The following is a 13,818-nucleotide window of genomic DNA, read 5'->3' as shown; positions in this document are numbered from 1 at the left end:
CAAAATTACCCGAGCGATGCGAGGGAAATTTTTTCCAAAATGAATAATTGAATAAGTACAATGAAACTACTAGAATTATTAAAAAATTACAGATGAACACTTTCAAAAAATTCCTTCACTTTTGAGGGAAAATTGCTTGAAATTGCTGAAATTCCCCGACTTTTACAGGTTTTCCAGAAGTGTAAACACCCTGAATATAAATCAATCCTGACCCAATTTTTTGAATTTATGAGAACAAATAGAGCAGAACAAGGAGGAGGCATACGAGAATATGTTTGAAAAAAAATACATTTACGAACTCTTCTGAGTAAAAGTTGGAAATCTCTGAGTCGAGCGAGAGCTTCAAAACTACGGCGGCTTCACTTCACAACGAAACCAAGTAGCCCATATTTTTTTTTTTCAATTCATCTTTGCACCGGAGGGTTATTCATGGAAAAGAGGTCGAAAAAATATTTGTGAAAAAACTCTCTATTGCTATCAATCGTAGTATTTTTTTATTTCACTCAATAAGCTCATTTTTGGACGAATTTTTCCTTCATATACTTACATCTGGAAAAATAAAATGAAATATAAACTACATACCTTTCTACCGCACAAATCTTGGTATTATAAGAAACCCTCTCTCATCTCATTTACAAAAAAATTAAAACTCATCTCACCATTCGAGTCTTGTCGCTGTTAATTTATTCTGCTTGAAGTTGAATTTAAAAAGAGCGCTTAAAAACTTTGCAATAAGAATATAGAATTTTGTACAGGTACATTATCTTTAAATAAATAATATATGTACATTGCTCATCAAGGAATATTTCAAAAACAAATTTAGAAATTTTGAATTTGAATTTCAGTTTTATGCAGTAATATGCATATGAAGTTGAACTCATAAGAACAACTGAAGATGCAACGTTAGTTAACAAAAAATGAAAAAATGCGACCGAAACAACCGAATTTCATTGAAATCAAGGACAACCCAACAAACTTTGACATCAATAACTGTTAATATCCTTTCACACATTCGATGCATCTATATCTTATCTCACATGGCGAATCTCTTTTCACACATGCATCGCCGATGTGATAAGGTATTCGAGTCTCATCAACATCAACACCCTTCAGGAGAGAACCCCCAACATGAAACACATACCATATTACCTTGAAGGAAAAAAAATCACATACGAAACAATATGCAATTACTATATTAGTAAGTACTAGAGTAAAAGTGGCCAATTAACTCGTAAATTAAATTAAATGGTATCATGCATTAAATTCATAATAAAAAGCACACTTACGATAACATTTTTAACGATACATGATAAACTCGATTTTAAAAAGAGAGGGAAACAGGGAGAAATTGCAATAAAAAACTGTGATAACGTTGATAGGAAAATTCTAATATTGCGACAATACAGACAAATTAAGACATACACCAGGGAAAAAATTTTACAAAAAAAAAAGCATTTTACGAAATTCATCATTTAATAAAATGCAAACGAGTACCGATAATATTATAAAAACCCCACAAAAACTCTCACTCTTTCTAGTATATGAAGAAAACAAAATATTGAAAACAGTAGAAAAAAAAACTGAGGGGGAGAGAGATCTTAAAATTACATCTGTCATATTATCGCACTATTAAATTAAATTGAAATGAAATCTCGTATATGTATAAATATCAGTCCTAAAAATTTACGAATGAAAATGTACGATTAACATTTTCAGGTCGCTCTCGAGGCGAAAAAAAATCACAACATCGGTTCGCACCTATCTCGCAAAAAATAAAATAACCACCAGTAAATTATGCAATATTATTTCATTAAAATTTATAACGCTTCAACCTATAAGCATAAAAATTTCTCTTCTTTTAGACGAAGAAAATACTTTTATGCAAAAAATTAACACGACACAATGTAAATATAGAGAATAAAAATGTTCGTTAATGATTCTTTTTTTTAAAAATAAATCAAAATAAATAAATCTTTAAAAGTTAAAAAAAAGGGAGAGACAAACAATAAAACTTAGATAACCTGCGATCGCGAAAAAATGTCGAGTAATCTAATTTAAACAAGCATGCTAAAAAAAATAATGAAAAAAGGACAAAAAAAACACAAGTGCACACATACAGGGTAATAATAAATTTTAAAAAAAGAAACATATCTCTTTAAACAAATCATTTCATATAAGACTTTTTCACTTTAAAAAAAATAATAAATCGATAATTACGCACACAAGGGAAAAATAACTAAAATCAAGGGCTTACAACATACATAAACAACAAAATATGTAATGACATGAAGTCGAAGACCAAAAAATTAATACATCAATATTATATACTTCGTTACAATGAGTAAAAATACCGAACAATAATTGAAAAGAAAAATAAGATAATATAATGTAACACAATTTAACAGAGCTATTAAAAAAACAAGAGGAAATAAAGAGAAAAATTAATGTAAGATTTAAATAATTAATTTATAAGCGCCACTCATCGAAGATTAACTGTCGATTAATGCAAACCTGTTGTTCGTAGGCGCTTCAGCCAACGATACCTTAAACGACATATACAATATCTGCGAATACATACAAAACAAACATGGCATACAACATAGCAAAAGTGTATATACGAAAATTTTTAATATAAACTAACGCAGTAAATTCGTTTAAAAATTCACTGCTTTGTTTCACGTTACGTGTTTACTTACTTGTCCGGCTGAAAATATTTTTATAACGCGTATGTACATATAAAAATATATACGGTACGTATTTTAAGGAGAAAAAAAATTGAAGTATTGAACCCTTAAGAATAATTTTTTTTTTAATGACTCCAATGATCGCAGAAGATAATCATTATCAATGCCACGAGCAGCGAATTTCTTCAGCGCTAAATTTTGTGACTAAGTAGCAATGCTGTAGAGATACATACATGAAATGCGTAAATAAAAGATAACATCAGGAAATCATTACAAGGAGAAACATCATCGAGACGAATTAAACGGAGGATACCTTCGACTAAGCATCCTTGTACCATTGATTGGTTTCAATTATCAATTTCAACAAATAATAATTTTCATCGAGTATCACTAGGATCAAAGAGAGAAGAAAAATAATAATGCAATAATTTGTAACCTAAAACTACAATTTTTTTTTTTTTTTTGCACAGACAGACAACAACGATGAAATCAGACACTCATACAGTCAGCAAAATTCTCAAGCAATCAGACGTAACAATACCCAACAGACATTTTCACTTACACAGCTTTTCAATTTTTATAGCACACTCAGAGCGACATTCAGACGTGCTCATTACAATCTGAAATTGAAACTGATACCTATTTTTTCTCCTTTTTACATCATTTTCACTAACGTTTATAAAACAAAAGCGTCATCTTGATTAAATTTTCCTACTTTCATCACAAAAGCCAAGTGAACTATCGATTTACGAGCAACGTACTTTACTTTTTTAATATTCCCATTCACGAACGATCAACAAAATATCACCAATAAGTAAAGTCTCGCGGATGTTCAAACAATACGACATTAATTCATAGGACGTAATAATACGCAACATGGTATGTACGTAGTACTGTGTACGAGTATATTCTTCGATCTAATTTCAATTTTACCAAGTGATCCAAGAAGTTCTACGTTCGTTATTCAACATAAATCAGAATCGAATTACAATTTTTTATTCGACGAAACAATTGACACTGCTTTTTTTAAAACGTACGATTTAATGCGAATTAATAGAAAAAACATGAACAAAAGTGGCAACGGAGAATTCTCGTTCTATTTTTACGCTGAATAGTGACAATAGCAAATTAAACGTATCTGATAACGTCGGCAGAAGACGACTCCCTACATAGGCACGCGTAATTCAAAAACAAATACATATGTAAAAGCAAAACGGACGAAGAAAAATAATACATGAAAAAAATTCAATGAGACGATGAAGAAAAAAAAATAGGGAAAACATGATAATCATATTCAGTTCATGTCATCTTACGACTAAAATAAAAAAAAAATAATAATAAAAAAATGCATAGTAATTTGAAAAAATATACGATGTTCTGTACACAGTAACCTCGCGACGATGCAAAAAAATAAATCAAATCCACACAAGAGAAATAAATAAGTAAAAAGAACATAATAAATTATATAAAATGTGGAACAGTGTATAAAAAAACAACGAATGACATAAAAAATTTTCTCAAACATGAATCATAATAAATGATCAATAAAATACAAGTCAATCAGAACAAAAAAAAAGTACTCAAAAGCGACAAATTGGTAACCAATATCACAAATACGTAAATACGTTCGTTGCTCATCGATAATATTATATCAAATATAACGCAAATAGGATAAGACGACAAATATGATAAATCACAACATTGCACAGCAGCACTGAAGACGCGTAGAAATTCAAAAAAATTGGGGACACAGCGAAGTGATAATATTCTATGGTAGATAAAGAAAAAAGTACTCACCATTACTGATGAGAATCATTCGTTGCTGGTTGTTGGTAAGCTCCATAATTCGGATATGCGTATTGGGGAGCGCCTCCCGTTGGTTGCGGAGTGCCATAATAACTAGCAGCGGAACCAGCGGACGGAAAACCGCCTAAGCTGTATTGGGCGGCGGCTAAAGCAGCCGCTTGTTGATTATACATGCTGGGAACGGAAGAAGAATTGGGTTGAGACGAAACCAAACCGCTACCAGGCTGCACAGGAGTTTGCTGTGAAGCGGCCTGTAAGAAAATGTTTCATTGATTAAAAGGAAATTCACGTTCAACATTAAGGAAACGTGGTTATTTAGTAAGCAGACATACTTTAGCTTTCATCTGAGCTTCGATAGCTTCAGCTTCCTTAATTTTACCCAAAGATCGATAATAATGTGCCCACTGAGCGCTGTAATCGGGCTGACCACCTTGATCGCCTTGTGCCTGAGGCTGTGGCGTTGCTGCTATTGACTGCTGTTGCTGGCCAATGGGCACTTGTTGTCCCTGCCCAATACTAGTCAAACTCTGCATTGCCAACTGACTTTGAGAAGATATGCCTTGCGCGTGCATTTGCTGCGCACCGCCGGACTATTGAAAAAAAAGTTCGAAAATTGAAAAGAAGCAACGTAATCTGATATTAAAAAATTCACATCACGTACCTTCGAAGCTTTAGCTTGTTCTTCGATTACAGCCGCTTCCTTGTGCATACCCATAGACCTGAAATACTCGTTGAATTAAACAACCGTTTAAATAGAAATATGCGTGAAATATTATTCGAATCATACCTGTAATACTCTACCCATTGAGCGCTGTAATCGGGCTGTCCTGTCGTAGGATTAATTTGCACAGCGCCACCGCCATTTGCACCTATCAAATCACGTCATTTTAATATCGTTGTTTTTTTTTTTTAAAAAAGAAAAAAGAGAAAAAATGAAGATGCGCGACTTACTGAACTCACCCGAAGACGGATGTTGCGGCATTTGTTGCGGCTGACCTTGCCCCTGAGAAGAATTCGGCCACTGCTGTTGGAACGATTGAGGTCCAGGACCACCTGACCAAGGACTACCTCCGTTAAAATTGGATACCGAACTCAAATTCGTACCACTTCCAACACCATAATTACTACTGGGCCCGTTCGTGCTGCCAGACAGATTCTAACCAACAAAACTAATGCATTACAATTGAAAAGGATTTAAAAACAAACAGAAACTGAATATTTACCATATTCAATTTATCGGAGAACATTCGCTTAGCATTTTCGATTTGTTCAGGGGTTCCTTTAATAATGAATATTTTTTCTTGCATATTAGCTTGCTGTCTACGATCGATTTCACAATGTGCTCCAGTCTGTTGATTAATTTGTCTGATGGTTTCGCCACCTAGAATGATCAACAGTATGATTAGTGTCAGAAGTTCAACTTTCCCTACATCACCGATTGTTCAATATCTAACCTTTTCCAATGATAACGCCACATTTAGCAGCAGGCACGGCGACACTACTTTCCGTAACTTCAGGATCCCAAGTGCGAGAGTTATTGGAATTAGAATTGTAATTTCCACCCCCACCACCACCACCGCTTCCACCACCTGATCTTCCTCTATTCTTCTGAAAAAAAGTTATACACGCGTTAGCTAAGGTACGAGATTCACGAGGGATGTAAAAAAAGGTATCTTTACTTGGAGTTGTTGTTCTTTTTCTGCCATAAATTCATACACTAAGGCTTTGGCGTGCTAGGGAAATAAAGAAGAAAATTTATAGATTATCAAGCTTTCAACAACAAACACGCTTGAATGAAAATTTAAATTTAAAAAGTACAACTTACGTCCACTTTTTGAGGATCACCGCTTATTCTTAATGGCTTTTCTGCTTCTTGCGAAGGACCATCTTGAATAATAACCATTTTAGCGCCAGACTTTTCTTGTAACTGCTTAATAGTTTCACCCCCTTTACCGATAATCAAACCAACTTTAGGACCAGGTACCATCATTTCAATCTATAAATTAAAATTGAGACGTCGATATGAATACAACGGTTTAAAACCATTTCTGATAATGAGAGGTGAAACGCATCCTTTTAGGTACCTGAGTAAACGTAGGAGTAGAAACAGTAGGAATTGAGGGAGGTAATCCAGAACTCATGCTATCAGAGAGTCTAGAGCTACTATTTTGCATACCAACAGAATTTACACCGGATGTGCCATTACCGACACCTCCTAAAGGTAAAATTTCACGACTCCGTGACTGAACGATTTGCTGGATTAATTCTTCGGCTTTCCTGAAATTCAAAACAGAAACCAATTAATACAATCATCGACAGCGAATAATTTGAAAACTGATTAATACTAACGCTATGCTTTGAGCATTTCCGGTAAGAGTGCATATTCTATCAGGCATCCCTCCGCTATCAGGAGCCATTTGAATCTTACAACCGGATTCCGCTTGTAATCTAGTTATTTGTTCACCTCCACGACCAATAACTGAAACAGAACTCGCATTAATAAGACAAAAACATTTGAGACTACTGTAAAAAACGCCGGGTACTTACTCAAGCCGACCATCTTATCCGGTACTTTGATATCCTTATTTGATACGGGTCCCATGAGGTTGGATACACCAACCCCTTGGATCCCTGCCGCTGCTGCTGCAGCCACTCTGGCGGCAGAATTCAAAAGAGGAGAACAACTGTTTGAGTTGTTCGATGGACTGGGCGGTAAGATCGCTTGTTTCTTAGTTTCGGGTTCACCTGCAACAATCATAATAAATATAATGTTTAAATGCGCTCGCATATTATCGAGCGGCATACGCAAAGATCAGTTACCTGATTTAGAGTCTTCAAGATTTCTTTTGTGAGCTGATTCTGATGATGATGAATTACTTGGTTGAATTTTAGCTGCTATCTGCAAAAACAAACAAAATCCGCTATAAGAATTTGTTTCATTAACACACTAATTCTCGAATTATCATCCGAATACGCAAAATGCCGTCTCAAAGTAAACATTGTGAAGTGTTAGAAGTAGTGATCAATAAGCAGGCCGGCATTTTAAGATATGATGTAAGTGATATATGGGACATGTTAGAGTAGAAGTGAGTGGCTTATGATAAGAATTACTTTAAAAGTAGCTCAAGAAATTACCTCTCGTGCTTTCTGAACAGCTGCTGCAAATGCGGTACTTGGATTAACGTTCTGATTTGTAGCAGCTACTGCAGGAAATTCGCCACTCATTGTGTAACATGAAGAAAGTTGATTAAATATGGCCGCATTCGTGAATAAACCGCATCTCCATTATGAAAAGCATTCGACTTTAAAAAAATGCAACACGCCAACGAGAACATAAATTCAGCAGAAACGAATTTTATTTTCTAACATTACACACTACCATATTACGTTGTGATCGTGATGCCACAATTTTTTTTCGAAAAATAGACGTTGGAGCGAGAAAATAGAAAAATAGGTTCTCGTTTGTAGCGTTGTAGGTATGTGACTGAACAACCAATCAGCGAGCAAAGATTTGTCATTAATATTGATCACGTGATATCACGACAGCAAAATGATGCTCGTGCTTCATTAATGCCTTGATTTTATTGAGAAAAATTCAAGTTTTTTTTTCGCTGTGAACCGGAACTCCGGAAGGCCGAAGCCGAAACTCCGAAACCGGCGAGACGCCGCCGACGCCGGACGCGGATTTGGCAGGTTTTGGCAAATGACAATTTGGCCTTTGACATTTTTTGTTGGTTTTCCTGGTTTCCCAATTTGGCCAATTCCTAGTTTTTCTGAGTTTCCTCAGTTTCCGCTTCGACCAGGGATTTTGATTTTCTTTCCACGATTTATTTTTTGCAATACTACGTTGGCTCATGGGTTACGTATAGTATAGTCATTACATTCGACTCCTAAAAATGAAATTCTGTATAAATAAATACAAATAGTTAAAATCTCAAATTTAAAATTTTCCTAACTCAAAATTACCAGGATTAAATAAAATGAAGAATCAACCCATAACTATCATAATCAGACTGATTACCTACAGTTACAGACGCAGATATTGCTCTCTTATTTCAAAATTGCTTAAGCAACGTATTAATATTGTTGCATAAATTTATGCAACAATATTAATACGTTTATCCAATATTTTTTCTCACTGAAATTATGGCTATTTAAATCGAGATCTTTAGTTCACATCATCCCTGCGCCAGGGCCAGGCGCCCGTGCACAGTGTAACACCATCAAACATCAAATAAATAATAAATACAACATAAAAGATGATTAATAATTTTCATTTAATGGTGTTTCTTAAAATGAATAACAAATAGGTAGAGATACTGCTAAGTACTGACATCAAAATATTACAAATGAAAAAAAAAAATGTATATCACAGATATTTTGTAACTTATAATATGTACTTAATCAGAATATGAATATTCAATCATAACGATGAAGTTATGAATTACTATTTTACCCAGAAGCCGATTAAAATTTGTTAAGTAGGTAACATGATTGAATCGAATGAAGAGACCAGAGATAATCAAACGTGACACTCGGGAGTTTAGTGCAATCAATGCATAATAATTATAACAATGGTGCAGGCACATACAACTTGATGGTGCAAATGCAAATTAATCGGAAAGAAAAGGACTATCTAAAGAACCGGCGCCAAAGGCAACACCACCTTCATTAATGGAATGTTCTTTCGTTCTAAGCATGTGGCCAACTTGTTTATTAACGATGATATTTTTTTCGTTTCTGTAAAAAAGACATTTCAAATCGAATGAAACAAAAGGTCACTTTTGGGTTCTGGATGAATAAATAAAAATCTGGAGGTAGTTGGGCAAAAATTAATTAAGCAACGTTTTGAACTTGATATTTCGTAAACTTGGTTCTTCTCGAAAATTTTCATGTTCATAGACTATACAAAAGAAAAAAGCTCCAAGACTGTTTTTGGTTTAATTTAGTCCATAAACACGAAAATTTTTGTAATGAATCTACATTAACAATGAATAACCAATTTTAAAATTTCAAGTACCAATCGCTAAGTTGTTTTTCGCTTCGCATAAGGCATAACTACGCCCACTTCAAACACTCAAATTGGCAGTAGACGATTTTATAAGTACAATGCGCAATAAATATGCTCACCCGATAATCACCCCAAATATACCAAGTTCGGAAATTACATCCAAATTCGACGGAATATCGTTGTCTCCGGGTTTGATAATGAAATTATTTTGAACTGGAGGTCTTATTCGATTCATTAAGATGAATGCTGTTCTTTCTTTAGATTTTCCGATTTCCGATAAAAGCTAAAACATCAAGTCTAGTATAGAAAAAAAATGCTGATAGGTTTGAAAAATAAAATCTCAAGGTAAGTATTTCGCATTTTACTTTGGGAATGTCGTCGCCGTACACGTTATTTCCACCGCCTTCTCTTTGAGGTTTTAAAACAAAATCGTCAGGATTTTTAACAGCCATTTCAACAGCTTCGTCACCTGCTGCATTCTTGTAAAAGGAATTGAACAAAATTAGGATCATTACAGTTTTAAAAACCACAAAGTTCGGCCACAAATACTTACTAAATCTAGCGAATACAGCCCGGTGAAAATTCCTTTCACTTTTTTATTTTTTTCTTCGTCTTTCAAAAATTTATCCAAAACTTCATCAACTGCAAGAGCCTGCTGCACCTGATAACACACACCGAAAAAAAATGAAAATAGGTACATCATTCCACATGATTTTAAAATCCTACAGCGAAATTTTTCAGACATCAACCATGAAAATCAGAATGAAATAATGAATAATTGAACATTACTCTTTTTGTTCCAGCTAAATGATAATTTATAGTTGGGCACTTGATTGCTTTTGATCTTTCTATTTGAAGTCTTATATCCCACTCTTTTTCACTGGGGTACTGTTCCGGTGAATACCCTGATCTGTAGTACACCACAGCGATTTCTTCACCATTTCTGTAATAATCCCTTAGTTAGTGAAGAAGAAAAATTTTCAACTAACGAAGTATGTACTTGTTATTAAAGTGTTTTTATACATACACTAGAAGTCTTCGCTGTTCATCCAATTTGGCATGGACTGAAAGTTCAGTTAAAGTTTCTCTCAATATTCTAATATTTGGATTGAGTTTGTACAATTCAAATTCATGAAACCTTTGATCAGCAATATTGAAAGGCATATCTTCCACAACTATCAGTATCGCTGCACTGTAATAAAAAACATGATAAAATAATTTCGTGACACGATTTGAAGAAATCTTCGTGTTCAATTTCAACATACCTTTTATTATCATAAAATCTCCAAGCTTCCAATAATCCTTCGCAAATTCCTGACAATGCATTATTTTCGGGTAACTGAAATGAACGACATATCAAGAAGAATTAAAGAATTTTGTACGTTGAAATTTAAATTTACATGCGTGAAGAAATTACTTTTTTCAAATCTTCAAATCGGTTTAAACGTTCCAGAACAAATCTGAAACAGAAGCCCAATAATTATTATCAGATTACTTCAAGTGAATGACCAAAACTGAATTTTTTTGGATCAGCAATTACGGGACAGCATTACAAATACTAATCAAAAACACCGAGTAAAAGTATAACTACGAGTACCCATTAGAATCACAAATTTGAAAAGAAAACAAAAGCTCCAAGACATACAATAAAGAAAAAGTGAAACGAGAAGTCATTTTTTACATTATATTAAAATGCATTTACTCAATAAATTATCCATTTTATCAATTTACTTGGTTATTTTACACAAATTACCATGAAAACAAACAAATTTTAAACAGGTACTTCTTATTTTTTATTTGATAAAATTTGTTAATTGATTCTTGTCTTAAATGTTTTCAGTTAAAGAACATAAATACGAATACAATTTTTTAAATTCAATCGAACCCAGTATTTCAAATTACATATTACGAATACAAACATACGATACATGCATACGCAAATCATGAAAGCTGTACATATCCAGAATGTTAATAACTAATACATATTATATTCTCACCTGTGCAATAAACTGAGTTTTGAAGATAGTCCAGCAAAACTACTAGCAATCGTGTTAATTTCCACTTGTCTGATAGATAAGGAGATTTCATTTTTAACATCTATCATGTAATCGGATCGAAATATGCCCAAGCCAAAGGACTGAAACAAGGTTTCTTACCCAATCTAATAATTACCATAATGGCATATCTACCTACATATTATTTTTTGCGAATAAAATAAAACGTGAAATATGTAATTAATAGTGTCCAACTATGTACTTTTATGCTCATAGCTTTCAAAAAGGTTGCAATCTCAGCATTAACTTAAATTCAGCGGATGCTAATCAATTCAACTACTGTAAACGACATGGGAACTTATTTTTAGCAAGTTAGATAAGAGGAAAAAAATCCCGGGGGGTAATTTTATCTGCGATGTGACCATACTGAATAAATTGATTCTTTCATAAGCCCTATCAATTTAACGATAAACTCTGAAGTGTTATGTTCAATGATCCGAAAGAAATTTGATAAAAACTTTGAAAATGATTCAATATTTGCGATACGAAGGGGGTGATAATAATTATGAGTACCTTTACCTATTCACACAATTTTACGAAACATGCAAAAAAAACACAAAATTTTCTTAAAACATCGGCACGTTTATGAAATTTGAACACGATACAAATACACACGAACCACACGTTTACGTAACATCAAATAAAAAGACAGTTCTCTAATTAATTTTTCAGAAGATATATAAAAATACCTTCCATGCGTCGAAATTTGTTTCAACATAATAAACATGCTAACAATAATCAAATAGACGAAGGATAATAGAAAAAAAAGGAATATCAATGAACCTTTACGCAATATTCCTTTATAAAATTATATCGATTATCGATAAAATGTAAAAACGTCCTACGTAGATTTATCCGCATGGTACACATCACATGAAAAGCAAGCGACATGAACGATAATACAAATACATGAAAATTTCGACCCTAAGTAAGACAAACCCATTCCAGGAACGTAAACTTTTTCCGTATCAGATTCTAACCTGTGAATAATCCTTGAAGCTGGACCTAACCACCCAAATCCACTGGAAATAGTATTAATTTCAACCTGTTTCCAGCAACAGTATGGATCGACACGAATTCCATCGCATAACGATTCCAACATTACATCTGATCTTATAATTCCTAAATAGATAGGCTTTATGCATGCAAACATTGTACCATTAATGTACGTATCAAAAAATAACGGGAGAGAAAAACTTTGAAATGAAAATCAAAACGAACCAATGTATGCAAATACACAACTACAAAGTGAATTTTTAAATTGGCATATTTACCTGAGTAAATCCTTCTTTTCTTACGATTTCATATATCTCAAATAGTTTTTTTGTGAAATGATCCACCTCTATCGTACTGAAAGTTGAAAAATCACAAGTATTATGACGACAATTTTCAAGAGGAAAAATACATACGATACGAATATTATTCACTTTTTCAAAGTATTATAGAGAAATTCGTAATCGTGTGCAACTTTATGCATCAGCTCGTTCAAAACAGGTTGAATTTCTACCGCTTTCTCAAATTCCACCCTGGGAAATATTGACGGAAATAAGGTGAATGGTGCAAAAATCACTGAATCACGGGAGTAATTGCTTTTTGATCTCATCACAATTCCTGTAATTGAAAAATAACATGAATTCAGTTTCATATTAAATACCTATACAATGAAGCATTTGTGAACCACGAAAATGTACTTGCCATTGAGAAGAGCCCAGTCTTTCGTTGTGCCGATCAATTCTTTCAATTTTTCTTCACTTGGTAGTGTAAAATGACTAGACAACCTACCGTTGCTCATTTTCTTTCTCTTGCAATCGTTCATATTGTTGGAAATGGCAATTCTCAAATTACTCGCGAACAAATGAGAAAGCTGTACGTTCCCTGAACTTAATTTAAAAATAAAAACAAGTTGATGGAAAGAAGCTAGTGTTAGTTTAGAAAAGTATGCTTGTTATTACGATTTCTCAGAACAAAAACCGATCTGTGATCGATTAACGATTATGTTGAACAGAGTATTTTTTTATGCAACGTATAAAATAAACCCAAGGCAAGTAATTGTCTCGCAATTGACATAAAATCATAAAATGAAATAAAATTTACAGCAATAAAAATTCAAGAAATGATAAGACATTTTGTAAACTGATAAAAAATGCATGCTGGTGGAAAGGGGTGGATGGAGGTGTGGTGGTGGTAATTTCAAGCTTGGGAACTTCGCTGTAAAAAATTTACCAGCAGTCTTAGTATTGAACGTGAAAACCGGAAAATTTGC

The 13,818-nt window shown here is 33.5% G+C and overlaps 2 protein-coding genes across 6 annotated transcripts; both read right to left on the bottom strand.

Moving 5' to 3' along the window:
• Positions 1–1,170: 1,170 nt before the first annotated feature.
• Positions 1,171–7,900, bottom strand: Psi (P-element somatic inhibitor). Of its 3 annotated transcripts, none has more exons than XM_065356301.1 (15): positions 7,626–7,900; positions 7,311–7,389; positions 7,038–7,235; positions 6,840–6,969; positions 6,575–6,767; positions 6,316–6,486; positions 6,170–6,223; positions 5,945–6,098; positions 5,714–5,871; positions 5,451–5,646; positions 5,278–5,359; positions 5,152–5,209; positions 4,823–5,080; positions 4,482–4,741; positions 1,171–2,564 (listed from the first exon to the last, which is right to left on the bottom strand). In XM_065356301.1, the coding sequence occupies exons 1-14, from the start codon at positions 7,713–7,715 to the stop codon at positions 4,484–4,486; spliced, it is 2,079 nt and encodes a 692-aa protein (XP_065212373.1). In that variant the 5' UTR covers positions 7,716–7,900; the 3' UTR covers positions 1,171–2,564; positions 4,482–4,483. The 3 variants fall into 3 exon arrangements, with proteins under 3 accessions (XP_065212373.1, XP_065212371.1, XP_065212372.1); XM_065356299.1 differs by having other exon boundaries at positions 5,442–5,646; positions 7,626–7,899; XM_065356300.1 differs by having other exon boundaries at positions 5,442–5,646; positions 5,945–6,095; positions 7,626–7,899.
• Positions 7,901–8,743: 843 nt separating this feature from the next.
• Positions 8,744–13,693, bottom strand: LOC135839990 (glutathione synthetase-like). Of its 3 annotated transcripts, none has more exons than XM_065356293.1 (12): positions 13,251–13,690; positions 12,983–13,166; positions 12,830–12,905; positions 12,536–12,690; positions 10,919–10,961; positions 10,767–10,840; positions 10,529–10,693; positions 10,291–10,444; positions 10,055–10,162; positions 9,867–9,980; positions 9,621–9,784; positions 8,744–9,230 (listed from the first exon to the last, which is right to left on the bottom strand). In XM_065356293.1, the coding sequence occupies exons 1-12, from the start codon at positions 13,369–13,371 to the stop codon at positions 9,104–9,106; spliced, it is 1,485 nt and encodes a 494-aa protein (XP_065212365.1). In that variant the 5' UTR covers positions 13,372–13,690; the 3' UTR covers positions 8,744–9,103. The 3 variants fall into 3 exon arrangements, with proteins under 3 accessions (XP_065212365.1, XP_065212366.1, XP_065212368.1); XM_065356294.1 differs by lacking the exon at positions 12,536–12,690 and adding an exon at positions 11,499–11,638 and having other exon boundaries at positions 13,251–13,687; XM_065356296.1 differs by lacking the exon at positions 8,744–9,230 and having other exon boundaries at positions 9,621–9,798; positions 13,251–13,693.
• Between the last annotated feature and the right edge of the window lie 125 nt (positions 13,694–13,818).

This window comes from Planococcus citri, chromosome 3 (assembly GCF_950023065.1).
Source record: "Planococcus citri chromosome 3, ihPlaCitr1.1, whole genome shotgun sequence".
In the NCBI taxonomy this organism is placed as follows: Eukaryota; Metazoa; Arthropoda; class Insecta; order Hemiptera; family Pseudococcidae; genus Planococcus; species Planococcus citri.
The sequence above is the reverse complement of the archived record's forward strand: the minus strand, read 5'-3'. Positions and strand labels throughout refer to the sequence as shown.

Coding starts and splice junctions, on each gene's coding strand:
- LOC135839990 (XM_065356293.1), bottom strand. CDS start 13,371: ATGAACGATTGCAAGAGAAAGAAAATGAGCAACGGTAGGTTGTCTAGT. Junction 10,962..12,535: donor GCTTCAAGGATTATTCACAG/GTTAGAATCTGA, acceptor CTTCTGTTTCAG/ATTTGTTCTGGAACGTTTAA. Junction 10,163..10,290: donor ATTTAGCTGGAACAAAAAGA/GTAATGTTCAAT, acceptor GTGTGTTATCAG/GTGCAGCAGGCTCTTGCAGT.
- Psi (XM_065356299.1), bottom strand. CDS start 7,715: ATGAGTGGCGAATTTCCTGCAGTAGCTGCTACAAATCAGAACGTTAAT. Junction 6,487..6,574: donor CTACTCCTACGTTTACTCAG/GTACCTAAAAGG, acceptor TTTAATTTATAG/ATTGAAATGATGGTACCTGG. Junction 4,742..4,822: donor AAGCTCAGATGAAAGCTAAA/GTATGTCTGCTT, acceptor ATTTTCTTACAG/GCCGCTTCACAGCAAACTCC.